General features: G+C 49.0%; 1 protein-coding gene across 3 annotated transcripts in view; it reads left to right on the forward strand.

Annotated features, from left to right (window-relative positions):
* LOC129864247 (dixin-like) overlaps window positions 1–24,765 on the forward strand; it is a 180,362-nt gene that overhangs the window by 72,594 nt on the left and 83,003 nt on the right. For all 3 annotated transcript variants that reach the window (XM_055936955.1, XM_055936954.1, XM_055936956.1), the window contains 3 exons: window positions 14,550–14,620; window positions 15,012–15,094; window positions 24,309–24,395. In XM_055936955.1, the coding sequence (XP_055792930.1) occupies window positions 14,550–14,620; window positions 15,012–15,094; window positions 24,309–24,395 (241 nt within the window). The remainder of the gene's footprint in view (window positions 1–14,549; window positions 14,621–15,011; window positions 15,095–24,308; window positions 24,396–24,765) is intronic.

Consider the following 24,765-nt stretch of genomic DNA (forward strand, 5'->3'; position numbering starts at 1 on the left):
GCCCCCCACACTCATACCCCCCACACTCATACCCCCCCACACTCATACCCCCCACACTCATACCCCCCCACACACTCATATCCCTCCACACTCATACCCCCCACACTCATACCCCCCACACTCATACCCCCCACACTCATACCCCCCCACACTCATACCCCCCACACTCATACCCCCCCACACTCATATCCCCCCACACTCATATCCCCCCACACTCATATCCCCCCACACTCATATCCCCCACACTCATACCCCCCCACACACTCATATACCCCCCCACACACACATACCCCCCCACACACTCATACCACCCCACACTCATATACCCCCCCACACACTCATACCCCCCCACACTCATATCCCCCCACACTCATATCCCCCCACACTCATATCCCCCCACACTCATACCCCCCCACACACTCATACCCCCCACACTCATATCCCCCCCACACTCCTACCCCCCACACACTCATATACCCCCCACACTCATATCCCCCCCACACTCATACCCCCCCACACTCATATCCCCACACACTCATACCCCCCCACACTCATATCCCCCCACACTCATACCACCCCACACTCATATCCCCCCACACTCATACCCCCCACACTCATATCCCCCCACACTCATACCACCCCACACTCATATCCCCCCACACACTCATATCCCCCCACACTCATACCCCCCCACACTCATATCCCCCCACACACTCATATCCCCCCACACACTCATATCCCCCCACACACTCATATCCCCCCACACTCATATCCCCCCACACTCATACCCCCCCACACACTCATATCCCCCCACACACTCATATCCCCCCACACACTCATATCCCCCCACACACTCATATCCCCCACACACTCATATCCCCCCACACACTCATATCCCCCCACACTCATATCCTCCCACACTCATACCCCCCCACACACTCATATCCCCCCACACTCATATCCCCCCACACACTCATATCCCCCCACACACTCATATCCCCCCACACACTTATACCCCCCCACACACTCATATCCCCCACACACTCATACCCCCCCACACTCATACCCCCCCACACTCATACCCCCCCACACTCATACCCCCCCACACACTCATACCCCCCCACACTCATACCCCCCCACACTCATACCCCCCCCACACTCATATCCCCCCCACACTCAAATCCCCCCACACACTCATATATCCCCCCACACTCATATCCCCCACACTCATACCCCCCCACACACTCATATCCCCCCACACTCATACCCCCCCACACTTATACCACCCCACACTCATACCACCCCACACTCATATCCCCCTACACACTCATATCCCCCCACACTCATACCCCCCCACACTTATACCACCCCACACTCATATCCCCCCCACACTCATATCCCCCCCACACTCATATCCCCCCCACACTCATATCCCCCCACACACTCATATCCCCCACACTCATATCCCCCCACACACTCATATCCCCACACACTCATATCCCCACACACTCATATCCCCCCACACTCATATCCCCCCACACTCATACCCCCCACACTCATATCCCCCCACACTCATACCCCCCACACTCATATCCCCCCCACACTCATATCCTCCCACACACTCATATCCCCCCACACTCATATCCCCCCACACTCCTATACCCCCCACACTCATATCCCCACACACTCATATCCCCACACACTCATATCCCCCCACACACTCATATCCCCCCACACTCATATCCCCCCACACACTCATATCCCCCCCAGTCATATCCCCCCACACTCATATCCCCCCACACTCATACCCCCCACACTCATATCCCCCCACACTCATACCCCCCACACTCATACCCCCCCACACTCATACCCCCCACACTCATACCCCCCCACACTCATACCCCCCACACTCATACCCCCCACACTCATACCCCCCACACTCATATCCCCCCACACTCATACCCCCCACACTCATATCCCCCCACACTCATACCCCCCACACTCATACCCCCCACACTCATACCCCCACACTCATACCCCCACACTCATACCCCCACACTCATACCCCCCACACTCATACCCCCCACACTCATATCCCCCCACACTCATACCCCCCACACTCATACCCCCCACACTCATACCCCCCACACTCATATCCCCCCACACTCATACCCCCCACACTCATACCCCCCACACTCATACCCCCCACACTCATACCCCCCACACTCATATCCCCCCACACTCATATCCCCCCACACACTCATATCCCCACACACTCATATCCCCCCACACTCATATCCCCCCACACTCATACCCCCCACACTCATATCCCCCCACACTCATACACCCCACACACTCATATCCCCCCACACTCATACCCCCCCACACACTCATATCCCCCCACACTCATATCCCCCACACACTCATATCCCCACACACTCATATCCCCACACACTCATATCCCCCCACACTCATATCCCCCCACACTCATACCCCCCACACTCATATCCCCCCACACTCATACCCCCCCACACTCATATCCCCCCCACACTCATATCCTCCCACACACTCATATCCCCCCACACTCATATCCCCCCACACTCCTATACCCCCCACACTCATATCCCCACACACTCATATCCCCACACACTCATATCCCCCCACACACTCATATCCCCCACACTCATATCCCCCCACACACTCATATCCCCCCCACAGTCATATCCCCCCATACTCATATCCCCCCACACACTCATACCACCCCACACTCATATCCCCCCACACTCATATCCCCCCACACTCATACCCCCCCACACTCATACCCCCCCACACACTCATATACCCCCCACACTCATATCCCCCCCACACTCATACCCCCCACACACTCATATCCCCACACACTCATATCCCCCCACACACTCATATCCCCCCACACTCATATCCCCCCACACACTCATATCCCCCCCACAGTCATATCCCCCCACACTCATATCCCCCCACACACTCATACCACCCCACACCCATATCCCCCCACACTCATATCCCCCCACACTCATACCCCCCCACACACTCATATACCCCCCACACTCATACCCCCCACACTCATATCCCCCACACGCATATACCCCCCACACTCATATCCCCCCACACTCATATCCCCCCACACACTCATACCCCCCCACACTCATATCCCCCCACACTCATATCCCCCCACACTCATATCCCCCCACACACTCATATCCCCCCACACTCATATCCCCCCACACTCATACCCCCCCACACACTCATATCCCCCCACACACTCATATCCCCCCACACACTCATATCCCCCCACACACTCATATCCCCCCACACTCATATCCCCCCACACACTCATATCCCCCCACACTCATATCCCCCCACACTCATACCCCCCCACACACTCATATCCCCCCACACACTCATATCCCCCCACACACTCATATCCCCCCACACACTTATACCCCCCCACACACTCATATCCCCCACACACTCATACCCCCCCACACTCATACCCCCCACACTCATACCCCCCCACACTCATACCCCCCCACACACTCATACCCCCCCACACTCATACCCCCCCACACTCATACCCCCCCACACTCATATCCCCCCCACACTCAAATCCCCCCACACACTCATATATCCCCCCACACTCATATCCCCCACACTCATACCCCCCCACACACTCATATCCCCCCACACTCATACCCCCCCACACTTATACCACCCCACACTCATACCACCCCACACTCATATCCCCCTACACACTCATATCCCCCCACACTCATACCCCCCCACACTTATACCACCCCACACTCATATCCCCCCCACACTTATATCCCCCTCACACTCATATCCCCCCCACACTCATATCCCCCCACACACTCATATCCCCCACACTCATATCCCCCACACTCATATCCCCCGACACACTCATACCCCCCACACTTATATCCCTCCACACACTCATATCCCCCCACACTCATATCCCCCCAAACACTCATATCCCCCCACACTCATATCCCCCCACACTCATATCCCCCCACACTCATACCACCCCACACTCATACCACCCCACACTCATACCCCCCCACACTCATATCCCCCCCACACTCATATCCTCCCACACACTCATATCCCCCCACACTCATATCCCCCCACACACTCGTATCCCCACACACTCATATCCCCCCACAGTCATATCCCCCCACACTCATATCCCCCCACACTCATACCCCCCACACTCATATCCCCCCACACTCATACCCCCCACACTCATACCCCCCACACTCATACCCCCCCACACTCATACCCCCCACACTCATACCCCCCACACTCATACCCCCCACACTCATATCCCCCCACACTCCTATACCCCCCACACTCATATCCCCCCACACTCATACCCCCCACACTCATACCCCCCACACTCATACCCCCACACTCATACCCCCCACACTCATACCCCCCACACTCATACCCCCCACACTCATATCCCCCCACACTCATACCCCCCACACTCATACCCCCCCACACTCATATCCCCCCACACTCATACCCCCCACACTCATATCCCCCCACACTCATACACCCCACACTCATATCCCCCCACACACTCATATCCCCACACACTCATATCCCCCCACACTCATATCCCCCACACACTCATATCCCCCACACACTCATATCCCCACACACTCATATCCCCCCACACTCATATCCCCCCACACTCATACCCCCCACACTCATATCCCCCCACACTCATACCCCCCCACACTCATATCCCCCCCACAATCATATCCTCCCACACACTCATATCCCCCCACACTCATATCCCCCCACACTCCTATACCCCCCACACTCATATCCCCACACACTCATAACCCCACACACTCATATCCCCCCACACACTCATATCCCCCCACACTCATATCCCCCCACACACTCATATCCCCCCCACAGTCATATCCCCCCATACTCATATCCCCCCACACACTCATACCACCCCACACTCATATCCCCCCACACTCATATCCCCCCACACTCATACCCCCCACACACTCATATACCCCCCACACTCATACCCCCCCACACTCATATCTCCCCCACACTCATACCCCCCACACACTCATATCCCCACACACTCATATCCCCCCACACACTCATATCCCCCCACACTCATATCCCCCCACACACTCATATCCCCCCCACACTTATATCCCCCCACACTCATATCCCCCCACACTCATACCCCCCCACACACTCATATACCCCCCACACTCATACCCCCCACACTCATATCCCCCACACTCATATACCCCCCACACTCATATCCCCCCACACTCATATCCCCCCACACACTCATACCCCCCCACACTCATATCCCCCCACACTCATATCCCCCCACACTCATACCCCCCCACACACTCATACCCCCCCACACACTCATATCCCCCCACACACTCATACCCCCCCACACTCATACCCCCACACTCATATCCCCCCACACTCATATCCCCCCACACTCATATCCCCCCACACACTCATATCCCCCCACACACTCATATCCCCCCACACTCATATCCCCCCACACACTCATATCCCCCCCACAGTCATATCCCCCCACACTCATATCCCCCCACACACTCATACCACCCCACACTCATATCCCCCCACACTCATATCCCCCCACACTCATACCCCCCCACACACTCATATACCCCCCACACTCATACCCCCCACACTCATATCCCCCACACGCATATACCCCCCACACTCATATCCCCCCACACTCATATCCCCCCCACACTCATATACCCCCCCACACTCATATCCCCCCACACTCATATCCCCCCACACACTCATATCCCCCCACACACTCATATCCCCCCACACACTCATATCCCCCCACACTCATATCCCCCCACACTCATACCCCCCCACACACTCATATCCCCCCACACACTCATATCCCCCCACACACTCATATCCCCCCACACACTCATATCCCCCCACACTCATATCCCCCCACACACTCATATCCCCCCACACTCATATCCCCCCACACTCATACCCCCCCACACACTCATATCCCCCCACACTCATATCCCCCCACACACTCATATCCCCCCACACACTCATATCCCCCCACACACTTATACCCCCCCACACACTCATATCCCCCACACACTCATACCCCCCCACACTCATACCCCCCCACACTCATACCCCCCCACACTCATACCCCCCCACACACTCATACCCCCCCACACTCATACCCCCCCACACTCATACCCCCCCCACACTCATATCCCCCCCACACTCAAATCCCCCCACACACTCATATATCCCCCCACACTCATATCCCCCACACTCATACCCCCCCACACACTCATATCCCCCCACACTCATACCCCCCCACACTTATACCACCCCACACTCATACCACCCCACACTCATATCCCCCTACATACTCATATCCCCCCACACTCATACCCCCCCACACTTATACCACCCCACACTCATATCCCCCCCACACTCATATCCCCCCCACACTCATATCCCCCCCACACTCATATCCCCCCACACACTCATATCCCCCACACTCATATCCCCCACACTCATATCCCCCGACACACTCATACCCCCCACACTTATATCCCTCCACACACTCATATCCCCCCACACTCATATCCCCCCAAACACTCATATCCCCCCACACTCATATCCCCCCACACTCATATCCCCCCACACTCATACCACCCCACACTCATACCACCCCACACTCATACCCCCCCACACTCATATCCCCCCCACACTCATATCCTCCCACACACTCATATCCCCCCACACTCATATCCCCCCACACTCATATCCCCCCACACTCATATCCCCCCACACACTCGTATCCCCACACACTCATATCCCCCCACAGTCATATCCCCCCACACTCATATCCCCCCACACTCATACCCCCCACACTCATATCCCCCCACACTCATACCCCCCACACTCATACCCCCCACACTCATACCCCCCCACACTCATACCCCCCACACTCATACCCCCCACACTCATACCCCCCACACTCATATCCCCCCACACTCCTATACCCCCCACACTCATATCCCCCCACACTCATACCCCCCACACTCATACCCCCCACACTCATACCCCCCACACTCATACCCCCACACTCATACCCCCCACACTCATACCCCCCACACTCATACCCCCCACACTCATACCCCCCACACTCATATCCCCCCACACTCATACCCCCCACACTCATACCCCCCACACTCATACCCCCCCACACTCATACCCCCCACACTCATACCCCCCACACTCATACCCCCCACACTCATATCCCCCCACACTCATATCCCCCCACACTCATATCCCCCCACACACTCATATCCCCACACACTCATATCCCCACACACTCATATCCCCCCACACTCATATCCCCCCACACTCATACCCCCCACACTCATATCCCCCCACACTCATACACCCCACACTCATATCCCCCCACACTCATACCCCCCACACTCATATCCCCCCACACTCATATCCCCCCACACACTCATATCCCCACACACTCATATCCCCACACACTCATATCCCCCCACACTCATATCCCCCCCACACTCATACCCCCCACACTCATATCCCCCCACACTCATACCCCCCCACACTCATATCCCCCCCACACTCATATCCTCCCACACACTCATATCCCCCCACACTCATATCCCCCCACACTCCTATACCCCCCACACACTCATATCCCCACACACTCATATCCCCACACACTCATATCCCCCCACACACTCATATCCCCCCACACTCATATCCCCCCACACACTCATATCCCCCCCACAGTCATATCCCCCCATACTCATATCCCCCCACACACTCATACCACCCCACACTCATATCCCCCCACACTCATATCCCCCCACACTCATACCCCCCCACACACTCATATACCCCCCACACTCATACCCCCCCACACTCATATCTCCCCCACACTCATACCCCCCACACACTCATATCCCCACACACTCATATCCCCCCACACACTCATATCCCCCACACTCATATCCCCCCACACACTCATATCCCCCCCACACTCATATCCCCCCACACTCATATCCCCCCACACACTCATACCACCACACACTCACATCCCCCCACACTCATATCCCCCCACACTCATACCCCCCACACTCATATCCCCCACACTCATATACCCCCCACACTCATATCCCCCCACACTCATATCCCCCCACACACTCATACCCCCCCACACTCATATCCCCCCACACTCATATCCCCCCACACTCATACCCCCCCACACACTCATACCCCCCCACACACTCATATCCCCCCACACACTCATACCCCCCCACACTCATACCCCCACACTCATACCCCCCACACTCATATCCCCCCACACTCATATCCCCCCACACACTCATATCCCCCCACACTCATACCCCCCCACACACTCATACCCCCCCACACACTCATATCCCCCCACACTCAAACCCCCCACACTCATATCCCCCCACACACTCATACCACCCCACACTCATATCCCCCCACACTCATATCCCCCCACACTCATATCCCCCCACACACTCATATCCCCCCACACTCATATCCCCACACACTCATATCCCCCACACACTCATATCCCCCCACACTCATACCCCCCCACACTCATATCCCCCACACACTCATATCCCCCCACACTCATACCCCCCCACACTCATATCCCCCACACACTCATACCACCCCACACTCATATATCCCCCCCCCCCCCCCGCCCCCACACACACAGCAAAGTTTGATACTAGCCTAAGTAGTATTTCATAACTTTTGCGAGGTGAAATCTTCATGTCAGTGATCTTAAGGTCAGGGTTAGGGTTAGGGTTCTCTGTTTAGACTCACTAGACAGAGAACATCCCTGGTCATCCCTACTGCCTCTGATCTGGAGGACTCACTAAACAGAGAACATCCCTGGTCATCCCTACTGCCTCTGATCTGGAGGACTCACTAAACAGAGAACATCCCTGGTCATCCCTGCTGCCTCTGATCTGGAGGACTCACTAAACAGAGAACATCCCTGGTCATCCCTACTGCCTCTGATCTGGAGGACTCACTAAACAGAGAACATCCCTGGTCATCCCTACTGCCTCTGATCTGGCGGACTCACTAAACAGAGAACATCCCTGGTCATCCCTACTGTCTCTGATCTGGAGGACTCACTAAACAGAGAACATCCCTGGTCATCCCTACTGCCTCTGATCTGGAGGACTCACTAACCAGAGAACATCCCTGGTCATCCCTACTGCCTCTGATCTGGTGGACTCACTAAACAGAGAACATCCCAGGTCATCCCTACTGCCTCTGATCTGGAGGACTCACTAAACAGAGAACATCCCTGGTCATCCCTACTGCCTCTGATCTGGAGGACTCACTAAACAGAGAACATCCCTGGTCATCCCTACTGCCTCTGATCTGGAGGACTCACTAAACAGAGAACATCCCTGGTCATCCCTACTGCCTCTGATCTGGAGGACTCACTAAACAGAGAACATCCCTGGTTATCCCTACTGCCTCTGATCTGGCAGACTCACTAAACAGAGAACATCCCTGGTCATCCCTACTGCCTCTGATCTGGAGGACTCACTAAACAGAGAACATCCCTGGTCCTCCCTACTGCCTCTGATCTGGAGGACTCACTAAACAGAGAACATCCCTGGTCATCCCTACTGCCTCTGATCTGGAGGACTCGCTAAACAGAGAACATCCCTGGTCATCCCTACTGCCTCTGATCTGGAGGACTCGCTAAACAGAGAACATCCCTGGTCATCTCTACGGCCTCTGATCTGGAGGACTCACTAAACAGAGAACATCCCTGGTCATCCCTACTGCCTCTGATCTGGAGGACTCACTAAACAGAGAACATCCCTGGTCATCCCTGCTGCCTCTGATCTGGAGGACTCACTAAACAGAGAACATCCCTGGTCATCCCTACTGCCTCTGATCTGGAGGACTCACTAAACAGAGAACATCCCTGGTCATCCCTACTGCCTCTGATCTGGCGGACTCACTAAACAGAGAACATCCCTGGTCATCCCTACTGTCTCTGATCTGGAGGACTCACTAAACAGAGAACATCCCTGGTCATCCCTACTGCCTCTGATCTGGAGGACTCACTAACCAGAGAACATCCCTGGTCATCCCTACTGCCTCTGATCTGGTGGACTCACTAAACAGAGAACATCCCAGGTCATCCCTACTGCCTCTGATCTGGAGGACTCACTAAACAGAGAACATCCCTGGTCATCCCTACTGCCTCTGATCTGGAGGACTCACTAAACAGAGAACATCCCTGGTCATCCCTACTGCCTCTGATCTGGAGGACTCACTAAACAGAGAACATCCCTGGTCATCCCTACTGCCTCTGATCTGGAGGACTCACTAAACAGAGAACATCCCTGGTTATCCCTACTGCCTCTGATCTGGCAGACTCACTAAACAGAGAACATCCCTGGTCATCCCTACTGCCTCTGATCTGGAGGACTCACTAAACAGAGAACATCCCTGGTCCTCCCTACTGCCTCTGTTCTGGAGGACTCACTAAACAGAGAACATCCCTGGTCATCCCTACTGCCTCTGATCTGGAGGACTCACTAAACAGAGAACATCCCTGGTCATCTCTACTGCCTCTGATCTGGAGGACTCACTAAACAGAGAACATCCCTGGTCCTCCCTACTGCCTCTGATCTGGAGGACTCACTAAACAGAGAACATCCCTGGTCATCCCTACTGCCTCTGATCTGGAGGACTCACTAAACAGAGAACATCCCTGGTCATCCCTACTGCCTCTGATCTGGAGGACTCACTAAACAGAGAACATCCCTGGTCATCCCCACTGCCTCTGACCTGGAGGACTCACTAAACAGAGAACATCCCTGGTCATCCCTACTGCCTCTGATCTGGAGGACTCACTAAACAGAGAACACCCCTGGTCATCCCTACTGCCTCTGATCTGGAGGACTCGCTAAACAGAGAACATCCCTGGTCATCCCTACTGCCTCTGATCTGGAGGACTCGCTAAACAGAGAACATCCCTAGTCATCCCTACTGCCTCTGATCTGGAGGACTCACTAAACAGAGAACATCCCTGGTCATCCCTACTGCCTCTGATCTGGAGGACTCACTAAACAGAGAACATCCCTGGTCCTCCCTACTGCCTCTGATCTGGAGGACTCACTAAACAGAGAACATCCCTGGTCATCCCTACTGCCTCTGATCTGGAGGACTCACTAAACAGAGAACATCCCTGGTCATCCCTACTGCCTCTGATCTGGAGGACTCGCTAAACAGAGAACATCCCTGGTCATCCCTACTGCCTCTGATCTGGAGGACTCGCTAAACAGAGAACATCCCTAGTCATCCCTACTGCCTCTGATCTGGAGGACTCACTAAACAGATAACATCCCTGGTCATCCCTACTGCCTCTGATCTGGAGGACTCACTAAACAGAGAACATCCCTGGTCATCTCTACTGCCTCTGATCTGGAGGACTCACTAAACAGAGAACATCCCTGGTCCTCCCTACTGCCTCTGATCTGGAGGACTCACTAAACAGAGAACATCCCTGGTCATCCCTACTGCCTCTGATCTGGAGGACTCACTAAACAGAGAACATCCCTGGTCATCCCTACTGCCTCTGATCTGGAGGACTCACTAAACAGAGAACATCCCTGGTCATCCCCACTGCCTCTGACCTGGAGGACTCACTAAACAGAGAACATCCCTGGTCATCCCTACTGCCTCTGATCTGGAGGACTCACTAAACAGAGAACACCCCTGGTCATCCCTACTGCCTCTGATCTGGAGGACTCACTAAACAGAGAACATCCCTGGTCATCCCTACTGCCTCTGATCTGGAGGACTTACTAAACAGAGAACATCCCTAGTCATCCCTACTGCCTCTGATCTGGAGGACTCACTAAACAGATAACATCCCTGGTCATCCCTACTGCCTCTGATCTGGAGGACTCACTAAACAGAGAACATCCCTGGTCATCTCTACTGCCTCTGATCTGGAGGACTCACTAAACAGAGAACATCCCTGGTCCTCCCTACTGCCTCTGATCTGGAGGACTCACTAAACAGAGAACATCCCTGGTCCTCCCTACTGCCTCTGATCTGGAGGACTCACTAAACAGAGAACATCCCTGGTCATCCCTACTGCCTCTGATCTGGAGGACTCACTAAACAGAGAACATCCCTGGTCATCTCTACTGCCTCTGATCTGGAGGACTCACTAAACAGAGAACAACCCTGGTCCTCCCTACTGCCTCTGATCTGGAGGACTCACTAAACAGAGAACATCCCTGGTCATCCCTACTGCCTCTGATCTGGAGGACTCACTAAACAGAGAACATCCCTGGTCATCCCTACTGCCTCTGATCTGGAGGACTCACTAAACAGAGAACATCCCTGGTCATCCCTACTGCCTCTGATCTGGAGGACTCACTAAACAGAGAACATCCCTGGTCATCTCTACTGCCTCTGATCTGGAGGACTCACTAAACAGAGAACTTCCCTGGTCCTCCCTACTGCCTCTGATCTGGAGGACTCACTAAACAGAGAACATCCCTGGTCATCCCTACTGCCTCTGATCTGGAGGACTCACTAAACAGAGAACATCCCTGGTCATCCCTACTGCCTCTGATCTGGAGGACTCACTAAACAGAGAACATCCCTGGTCATCTCTACTGCCTCTGATCTGGAGGACTCACTAAACAGAGAACATCCCTGGTCATCCCTACTGCCTCTGATCTGGAGGACTCACTAAACAGAGAACATCCCTGGTCCTCCCTACTGCCTCTGATCTGGAGGATTCACTAAACAGAGAACATCCCTGGTCATCCCTACTGCCTCTGATCTGGAGGACTCACTAAACAGAGAACATCCCTGGTCATCTCTACTGCCTCTGATCTGGAGGACTCACTAAACAGAGAACATCCCTGGTCCTCCCTACTGCCTCTGATCTGGAGGACTCACTAAACAGAGAACATCCCTGGTCATCCCTACTGCCTCTGATCTGGAGGACTCACTAAACAGAGAACATCCCTGGTCATCCCTACTGCCTCTGATCTGGAGGACTCACTAAACAGAGAACATCCCTGGTCATCTCTACTGCCTCTGATCTGGAGGCCTCACTAAACAGAGAACATCCCTGGTCCTCCCTACTGCCTCTGATCTGGAGGACTCACTAAACAGAGAACATCCCTGGTCATCCCTACTGCCTCTGATCTGGAGGACTCACTAAACAGAGAACATCCCTGGTCATCCCTACTGCCTCTGATCTGGAGGACTCACTAAACAGAGAACATCCCTGGTCATCCCCACTGCCTCTGACCTGGAGGACTCACTAAACAGAGAACATCCCTGGTCATCCCTACTGCCTCTGATCTGGAGGACTCACTAAACAGAGAACACCCCTGGTCATCCCTACTGCCTCTGATCTGGAGGACTCACTAAACAGAGAACACCCCTGGTCATCCCTACTGCCTCTGATCTGGAGGACTCACTAAACAGAGAACATCCCTGGTCATCCCTACTGCCTCTGATCTGGAGGACTCACTAAACAGAGAACATCCCTGGTCATCCCTACTGCCTCTGATCTGGAGGACTCACTAAACAGAGAACATCCCTGGTCATCCCTACTGCCTCTGATCTGGAGGACTCACTAAACAGAGAACATCCCTGGTCATCCCTACTGCCTCTGATCTGGAGGACTCACTAAACAGACATGCAGTGTTTGTAAATGATGTCTGAGCGGTATTGTGGACCCCTGGCTATCCATACATTTTAAAAACAAGAAAATTGTGCAGTCTGGTTTGCTTTGAATAAGGAATTTGAAATGATTTATATATTTGATCAATTACATTTACTTTTGATAGTTACATATATTTAGAACCAAATACTTTTAGACTTTTCCTCAAGCAGTATTTTACCGTGTTACTTTTACTTGAGTAACGTTCTGTTAAGGTAACTATACTTTTACTCAAGTATGACAACTGGGTACTTTTCCACCACTGCTAATGGGTTACGCCACAGGTGTCAAACTCATTCCACGGGGGGCCGAGTGTCTGCGGGTTTTCGCTCCTGCCTTGTACTTGATTGATGAATTAACATCACTAATTAGTTAGGAACTCCCCACACCTGGTTGTCTTGGGCTTTACTGAAAGGAAAAACCAAAAACCTGCAGACACTAGGCCCTCCGTGGAATGAGTTTGACACCCCTGGGTTACGCCCCCAAGACATATGGCTCCGAGAAATGTCTCAGATGTCCTGTAAATTTAAATGCTGCCAAATGTCCAGCGCCACATTTTCGTAACGGAAACCCTGCACCACACACACACACACACACACACACACCGCACAAACCACACACCCCCCATGTCAGTAATAAGTGTTTATATCCCCAGTTCACCCAGAGCCCCGCCCACCAGCCAATCAGACAACAGAGAGCCGGAGGAAAGCCAACCAGAGAGAAGCAGTAAGACACACACACACACAAGTTGGCAGTGTAGGTTTTGCAGTGCACAGGTTAGGTTAGTGTCAGGCTGCCTCGCTGGGCCAGACATCAGAGTCAGGTAAATATGCAGCAATGAATATTCAATAGATTCAATATGATTCATCAGGATGAATATGATTCAGTAAGATTCAATATATTCAGTAAGATTCCATCGATTCATTACGATTCAATATGATTTAATAGATTCATTAAGATAAGATGGCTTAATAAAGTCACACAGACTTCAACATTAACTGTGAAATATTTCTCTCCCCATTGCTGTGTGTGTGTGTGTGTGTGTGTGTGTGTGTGTGTGTGTGTGTGTGTGTGTGTGTGTGTGTGTGTGTGTGTGTGTGTGTGTGTGTGTGTGTAGCTAAGGCATGTTGGGAGAGTCCTCTGACTGAGAGCCTGGAGAGAGAGATGCAGGAGACACGGAGAATGGTGTCAGCTCTACAGGTACACACACACTGTCCTCGTGGGAACCGAAAAAACATTTTCATTCAAAATCCTATTTTCCTTAACCTAACCCTAACCTAAACTTGACCCCAAAAACTCCCTAACCCTAACCTAAACTTGACCCCTAAAACTATCCCTGACCCTAAAACTATCCCTGACCCTAAAACTATCCCTGACCCTAAAACTAACCCTGACCCTAAAACTATCCCTGACCCTAAAACTATACCTGACCCTAAAACTAACCCTGACCCTAAAACTATACCTGACCCTAAAACTATCCCTGACCCTAAAACTATCCCTGACCCTAAAACTATACCTGACCCTAAAACTATCCCTGACCCTAAAACTATCCCTGACCCTAAAACTATCCCTGACCCTAAAACTAACCCTGACCCTAAAACTATCCCTGACCCTAAAACTATCCCTGACCCTAAAACTATACCTGACCCTAAAACTATCCCTGACCCTAAAACTATACCTGACCCTAAAACTATCCCTGACCCTAAAACTAACCCTGACCCTAAAACTATCCCTGACCCTAAAACTATCCCTGACCCTAAAACTATACCTGACCCTAAAACTATCCCTGACCCTAAAACTATACCTGACCCTAAAACTATCCCTGACCCTAAAACTATCCCTGACCCTAAAACTAACCCTGACCCTAAAACTATCCCTGACCCTAAAACTATACCTGACCCTAAAACTATTCCTGACCCTAAAACTATCCCTGACCCTAAAACTATCCCTGACCCTAAAACTATACCTGACCCTAAAACTAACCCTGACCCTAAAACTATACCTGACCCTAAAACTATCCCTGACCCTAAAACTATCCCTGACCCTAAAACTATCCCTGACCCTAAAACTATCCCTGACCCTAAAACTATCCCTGACCCTAAAACTATCCCTGACCCTAAAACTATCCCTGACCCTAAAACTATACCTGACCCTAAAACTATCCCTGACCCTAAAACTATCCCTGACCCTAAAACTATGCCTGACCCTAAAACTATCCCTGACCCTAAAACTATCCCTGACCCTAAAACTATCCCTGACCCTAAAACTATCCCTGACCCTAAAACTATCCCTGACCCTAAAACTATCCCTGACCCTAAAACTAACCCTGACCCTAAAACTATCCCTGACCGTAAAACTATCCCTGACCCTAAAACTATACCTGACCCTAAAACTATCCCTGACCCTAAAACTATCCCTGACCCTAAAACTATCCCTGACCCTAAAACTATCCCTGACCCTAAAACTATACCTGACCCTAAAACTATCCCTGACCCTAAAACTATCCCTGACCCTAAAACTATACCTGACCCTAAAACTATCCCTGACCCTAAAACTAACCCTGACCCTAAAACTATCCCTGACCCTAAAACTATCCCTGACCCTAAAACTATCCCTGACCCTAAAACTATCCCTGACCCTAAAACTAACCCTGACCCTAAAACTATCCCTGACCCTAAAACTATCCCTGACCCTAAAACTAACCCTGACCCTAAAACTATACCTGACCCTAAAACTATCCCTGACCCTAAAACTAACCCTGACCCTAAAACTATCCCTGACCCTAAAACTATCCCTGACCCTAAAACTATACCTGACCCTAAAACTATCCCTGACCCTAAAACTAACCCTGACCCTAAAACTATACCTGACCCTAAAACTATCCCTGACCCTAAAACTATCCCTGACCCTAAAACTAACCCTGACCCTAAAACTATCCCTGACCGTAAAACTATCCCTGACCCTAAAACTATACCTGACCCTAAAACTATCCCTGACCCTAAAACTATCCCTGACCCTAAAACTATCCCTGACCCTAAAACTATCCCTGACCCTAAAACTATCCCTGACCCTAAAACTAACCCTGACCCTAAAACTATCCCTGACCCTAAAACTAACCCTGACCCTAAAACTATCCCTGACCCTAAAACTATACCTGACCCTAAAACTATCCCTGACCCTAAAACTATACCTGACCCTAAAACTATCCCTGACCCTAAAACTAACCCTGACCCTAAAACTATCCCTGACCCTAAAACTATCCCTGACCCTAAAACTATACCTGACCCTAAAACTATCCCTGACCCTAAAACTATACCTGACCCTAAAACTATCCCTGACCCTAAAACTATCCCTGTCCCTAAAACTAACCCTGACCCTAAAACTATACCTGACCCTAAAACTATCCCTGACCCTAAAACTAACCCTGACCCTAAAACTATCCCTGACCCTAAAACTATCCCTGACCCTAAAACTATACCTGACCCTAAAACTATCCCTGACCCTAAAACTATACCTGACCCTAAAACTATCCCTGACCCTAAAACTATCCCTGACCCTAAAACTAACCCTGACCCTAAAACTATACCTGACCCTAAAACTATCCCTGACCCTAAAACTATCCCTGACCCTAAAACTATCCCTGACCCTAAAACTATCCCTGACCCTAAAACTATACCTGACCCTAAAACTATCCCTGACCCTAAAACTATCCCTGACCCTAAAACTATCCCTGACCCTAAAACTATCCCTGACCCTAAAACTATCCCTGACCGTAAAACTATCCCTGACCGTAAAACTATCCCTGACCCTAACTCCTAACCCTAATTGTAACCCTAAACTTAACCCCTAAGCCTAAAATAGAATTTTCCCTCGTGGGGACCAGCAAAATGTCCCCACTTATCTGAATTTGAGTTATTTTACTGTCCTTGTGAGAACTTCTGGTACCCTAAAGGATAGCGAAACAAAAACACACAGACTGTTTGGGCTTCAAAGAAACATAGATGTGTTTATACATTCCCAGCCATCACCGTGTCTTGAGACACAGGTGATGTCTTGAGACACAGGTGATGTCTTGAGACACAGGTGATGTCTTGAAACACAGGTGATGTCTTGAGACACAGGTGATGTATTGAGACACAGGTGATGTCTTGAGACACAGGTGATGTCTTGAGACACAGGTGATGTATTGAGACACAGGTGATGTCTTGAAACACAGGTGATGTCTTGAAACACAGGTGATGTCTTGAGACACAGGTGATGTATTGAGACACAGGTGATGTCTTGAGACACAGGTGATGTCTTGAGACACAGGTGATGTATTGAGACACAGGTGATGTCTTGAAACACAGGTGATGTCTTGAGACACAGGTGATGTATTGAGACACAGGTGATGTCTTGAGACACAGGTGATGTATTGAGACACAGGTGATGTATTGAGACACAGGTGATGTATTGAGACACAGGTGATGTCTTGAGACACAGGTGATGTATTGAGACACAGGTGATGTATTGAGACACAGGTGATGTCTTGAGACACAGGTGATGTCTTGAGACACAGGTGTTGTCTTGAGACACAGGTGATGTATTGAGACACAGGTGATGTCTTGAAACACAGGTGATGTCTTGAGACACAGGTGATGTATTGAGACACAGGTGATGTCTTGAGACACAGGTGATGTCTTGAGACACAGGTGATGTATTGAGACACAGGTGATGTCTTGAAACACAGGTTATGTCTTGAGACACAGGTGATGTATTGAGACACAGGTGATGTCTTGAAACACAGGTGATGTCTTGAGACACAGGTGATGTATTGAGACACAGGTGATGTCTTGAGACACAGGTGATGTATTGAGACACAGGTGATGTCTTGAGACACAGGTGATGTCTTGAGACACAGGTGATGTCTTGAGACACAGGTGATGTCTTGAGACACAGGTGATGTATTGAGACACAGGTGATGTCTTGAGACACAGGTGTTGTCTTGCTATGAATGATTTATAGAATGTATAAGAGCTGTGTATGAAATGTCTATACAAGGAATATGTTCATGTTTATAGATAATATTATTGGAGAACGAAAATGTTTGTTTACGAAAATGTTTGTTTATTTGTTTATGGAGAACGAAGGACTTTGTTTATGGAGGATATTATTTGAGAAGGAACATGTTTTTAAACGTTATGTTTATATATAATATTATCGCAGAATTAATATGTTTATAGAGAATATTTTTGGAGAAATAATATTTTTACCTTAATAAAGAATATTGTTTGAGAAGGAATATGTTTACGTTTCTAGATAATATTATCGGAGAAGGAATATGATTTAACCTTTGTTTTTAGAGAGTATTGGAGAACCCTTTTCCACATTTTGTTACATTACAGCCTTATTCTAAAATGGATTGAATATAACATTTTCCTCATCAATCTACACACAATAACCCATAATGACATCACAATAGCCCATAATGACATCACAATACCCCATAATGACATCACAATACCCCATAATGACATCACAATACCCCATAATGACCGAGCGAAAACAGGTTTTTAGGAAAAAAACAGATACACCTTATTTACATAAGTATTCAGACCCTTTGCTTTGATTGGACATGATTTGGAAAGGCACACACCTGTCTATTTAAGGTCCCACAGCTAACAGTGCATGTCAGAGCAAAAACCAAGCCATGAGGTCGAAGGGATTGTGCATTTACATAAGTATTCAGACCCTTTACTCAGTTCTTTGTTGAAGCACCTTTGGCAGTGATTACAGCCTTGAGTCTTCTTGGGTATGACGCTACAAGCTTGGCACACCTGTATTTGGGGAGTTTCTCCCATTCTTCTCTGCAGATCCTCTCAAGCTCTGTCCGTTCGGATGGGGAGTGTTGATGCACAGCTATTTTCAGGATATTTGATCGGGTTCAAGTCCGGGCTCTGGCTTGGCCACTCAAGGACATTCAGAGACTTGTCCCGAAGCCACTCCTGCGTTGTCTTGGCTGTGTGCTTAGGGTCGTTGTCCTGTTGGAAGGTGAACCTTCGCCCCAGTCTGACATCCTGAGCGCTCTGGAGCAGGTATCCATCAAGGATCTCTCTGTACTTTGATCCGTTCATCTTTCCCTCGATCCTGACTAGTCTCCCAGTCCCTGCCGCTGAAAAACATCCCCACAGCATGATGCTGCCGCCACCGTGCTTCACCGTAGGGATGGTGCCAGGTTTCCTCCAGACGAGACACTTGGCATTCAGGCCAAAGAGTTCAACCTTGGTTTCATCAGATCAGAGAATCTTGTTTCTCATGGTCAGAGTATATAGGTGCCTTCCGGCAAACTCCAAGCGGGCTGTCATGTGCCTTTTACTGAGGAGTGGCTTCCGTCTGGCCACTCTACCATAAAGGCCTGATTGGTGGAGTGCTGCAGAGATGGTTGTCCTTCTGGAAGGTTCTTCCATCTCCACAGAGGAACTCTGGAGCTCTGTCAGAGTGACCATCGGGTTCTTGGTCACCTCCCTGACCAAGGCCCTTCTCTCCCGATTGCTCAGTTTGGCCGGGCGGCCAGCTCTAGGAAGAGTCTTGGTGGTTCCAAACTTCTTCCATTTAAGAATGATGGGGGCCACTATAAGGGATTTGCGTCAATTCAAATCTGGTATCAGGACAAAATGTGATTCAGAGTCACCGAATATACTTTAAGTATTTTTATTAAACTCAAGCGATAAATGGTAAATGCAATTTTCGTATATACGGGTTCTCTGTATCACCTCGCAGGATAGAACAGAGAACTGGCAGGATGTAAGTAAACAGCTGTTCTTATACTGTGACAGACGTAGTTCCAACCCGTCTGTTGGCCTATCACAGTAGAGGCTGAGCGTGGTTTAAACTTTGCTCAGCCTATCGCCGGCGCTCAGGCTGGTCCCAGCCTCTTGGCGCTCCTTGTTGTCCGGCGCTGTTCCTGTGTAGATTACGCTCCCACACCCTGGAGACTGAGGTCAGATAGATCTGTAACACTGTTGCTGTGTAGATTACGCTCCCACACCCCAGAGACTGAGGTCAGACAATTCTGTAACATTGTCTGAGCTATTTGCACCTGCATAGAAAGCATACTGTTCTCGCTCAAGGTTAACCACAGCTTCTCAGCACACTATCTGGGGCACAATGTTACTTTCAGCACACACACAAAGACACCCAGGCTAACAGTTGCTAATATCATATCACATGTGATATAGCATTGGGTTATAGTGCAATAAACACAGATCCTAACACCACTGTGTTCTTGGGGACCTTCAATGCTGCATAAATGTTTTGGTACCCTTCCCCAGATCTGTTCTTCGACACAATCCTGTCTCGGAGCTCTATGGACAATTTGTTCGACTTCATGGCTTGGTTTTTGCTCTGACATGCACTGTTAACTGTGGGACCTTAAATAGACATGTGTGTGCCTTTCCAAATCATGTCCAATCAATTGAATTTACCACAGGTGGACTCCAATCAAGTTGTAGAAACATCTCAAGGATGATCAATGGAAACAGGATGCACCTGAGCTCAATTTTGAGTCTCATAGCAAAGGGTCTGAATACTTATGTAAATGTAATATTTCATTTTTTTATCTCAATATTTCAAACATTTCTAGCCTGTTTTTGCTTTGCATTATGGGGTATTGTGATGTCATTATGGGGTATTGTGATGTCATTATGGGTTATTGTGTGTAGATTGATGAGGATTTTTATTTTTTAAATCTATTTTATAATAAGGCTGTAACGTAACAAAATGTGTAAAAAGTAAAGGGGTATGAATACTTTCCGAATGCACTGTAATTAAATCTGCTGTCATATTGTTGAGTAATGGAATAAAGTAGTCTTTATATATTTGCTGTCACTTATTAAGCATCCTGAGTATTTGATATGTTTTGTGGTCCACTTAAAGGATTGTTGTAGATGGTGAGTTATTGCTTTTATTTTTCCTATTGCCATTATTTCATTTTTTTCCAAGTTAATTTTATAACCTGAACTTTTTGAGTATTCTGAAAATGTTTTTATCGAAGGTAGTATTGATTTTTTAATATTGGTCAGGTATATCAGGAGATCATCTGCAAATAAGTGTAGTTTATATTCATGTTTACCAATACTGAGACCTGGTACATTTGGGTCCTGTCTTGTTGTTTCTGCAAACGGTTCAGTACAAACAGGAGGGTGGGAGAGGACATTCCTGTCTTGTGCCCCTTTTCTAAAGCAATTTCATCAGATCATTATTTGTGTATATTTTTTCATTGAGGTCATTCATTCAATATTTGTAGTACATTTATTATTTGAGTTGGAAAATTGAAAGTTTTGAATAGAAAAGGCCTTTCAAGTGTTAAACTTTGTTTCTAGAGAATATTATTGGAGAAGGAATATGTTAATGTTTAAAAAAATATATTTCTTTATTGCGACACCTGCTGGATAGTTACGGTTGCACCAGCTAGAGCATTTATGAATAGACTCCAAAATGAATAGACTCCAGCCACCCAGTCATGGTTCTCTCTGCTAGCGTACGTCATGCAGTATCGATTCACCAAGTCTGGAACCAACAGGACCCTGAACAGCTTCTACCTCCAAAAGACTGCTAAACTAAACAGTGACCCCTTTTTTTTCTAACTCAAGCATGACCCACTGACTATGCACACACACACTGGACTCTACCCACACACTCACACACACTGACACCCCAACACACACTACATACGCCCACACACACTGGACTCTACCCACACACTCACACATACTGACACCCCAACACACACTACATACGCCCACACACACTGGACTCTACCCACACACTCACACACACTGACACCCCAACACACACTGCATACGCCCACACACACAACAGGAACACACATTTTAGAATAAGGCTGTAACGTAACAAAATGTAGAAAAAGTCAAGGGGTCTGAATACTTTCCCGAATGTACTGTATATGTACATATCTACCTCAATGACCTCGTACCCCTGGTACTTCCTGTATATAGCCATGTTATTTTCTACTTCCTGTATATAGCCATGTTATTTTCTACTTCCTGTATATAGCCATGTTATTTTCTACTTCCTGTATATAGCCATGTTATTTTCTACTTCCTGTATATAGTCATGTTATTTTCTACTCCCTGTATATAGCCATGTTATTTTCTACTTCCTGTATATAGCCATGTTATTTTCTACTCCCTGTATATAGCCATGTTATTTTCTACTTCCTGTGTATATAGCCATGTTATTTTCTACTTCCTGGGTATATAGCCATGTTATTTTCTACTTCCTGTGTATATAGCCATGTTATTTTCTACTTCCTGGGTATATAGCCATGTTATTTTCTACTTCCTGTGTATATAGCCATGTTATTTTCTACTTCCTGGGTATATAGCCATGTTATTTTCTACTTCCTGGGTATATAGCCATGTTATTTTCTACTTCCTGGGTATATAGCCATGTTATTTTCTACTTCCTGGGTATATAGCCATGTTATTTTCTACTTCCTGTGTATATAGTCATGTTATTTTCTTCTTCCTGTGTATATAGCCATGTTATTTTCTACTTCCTGGGTATATAGCCATGTTATTTTCTACTTCCTGTGTATATAGTCATTGTAACGATAGTCCTCTTCCTCTTCATCCGAAGAGGAGGAGTAGTGATTGAACCAAGGCGCAGCGTTGTGAAATGACATGATTTAATTAAGACACGACAAAACAACGAAGACAGAAAACGAACTATACTTGAATTAACTAACAAAATAACAAAACGAATGTGTAGACAAACCTAGACATATGAACTTACAATAAAACACGAAGAACGCACGAACAGGGAAATTAGACTACACAAAAATGACGATGTACAAACAAACCGAACAGTCCCGTATGGTGCGACAAACACTGACACAGGAGACAACCACCCACAACAAACAGTGTGAAAACACCTACCTAAATATGACTCTCAATCAGAGGAAATGAAAAACACCTGCCTCTAATTGAGAGCCATATTAGGTACCCATTAACCAACATAGAAACAGAAAACATAGACTGCCCACCCAAACTCACGTCCTGACCAACTAACACATACAAAAACTAACAGAAAACAGGTCAGGAATGTGACAGTCATGTTATTTTCTACTTCCTGTGTATATAGTCATGTTATTTTCTACTTCCTGTGTATATAGCCATGCTATTTTATACTTCCTGTGTATATAGCCATGTTATTTTCTACTTCCTGTGTATATAGCCATGTACTTTTCTCCACCAATTATATTGTTATTTTTATTCTTCGTGTCACTATTTACATTTTTATTACATTTCATCTGTCTTTAACTGCATTGTTTGAAAAGGACCCATAAGTAAGAATGTTACTGTTGGACTACACCTGTTTTCAAAGCTACTGGTGTGTGTGTGTGCGTGTCTAGGCCCTGTTACTTCATGGGTCTCTGCCAGATGATGAGCAGGAGAAGTTGAATCTGACTCTGGGAGAAGATAACACTGAACAACAACTGGTAACACCCAAACACATATTTCTATTTTATTTCATTTTATTTTTTTGTCCCATTTTCTCCCCAATGTTTGTGGTATCCAATCGCTAGTAATTACTATCTTGTCTTGTACGGGCACGGGAGAGACGAAGGTCGAAAGCCATGCGTCCTCCGAAGCACAACCCAAGCAAGCCGCACTGCTTCTTAACACAGCGCGCCTCCAACCCGGAATCCAGCCGCACCAATGTGTCGGAGGAAACACCGTGCACTTGGCCCCCTTGGTTAGCGCGCACTGCGCCCAGCCCGCCACAGGAGTCGCTGGAGCGCGATGAGACAAGGATATCCCTACCGGCCAAACCCTCCCTAACCCGGACGACGTTATGCCAACGGACCT

The sequence above is a fragment of the Salvelinus fontinalis genome, chromosome 10 (assembly GCF_029448725.1).
Source record: "Salvelinus fontinalis isolate EN_2023a chromosome 10, ASM2944872v1, whole genome shotgun sequence".
NCBI classification, from domain to species: Eukaryota; Metazoa; Chordata; class Actinopteri; order Salmoniformes; family Salmonidae; genus Salvelinus; species Salvelinus fontinalis.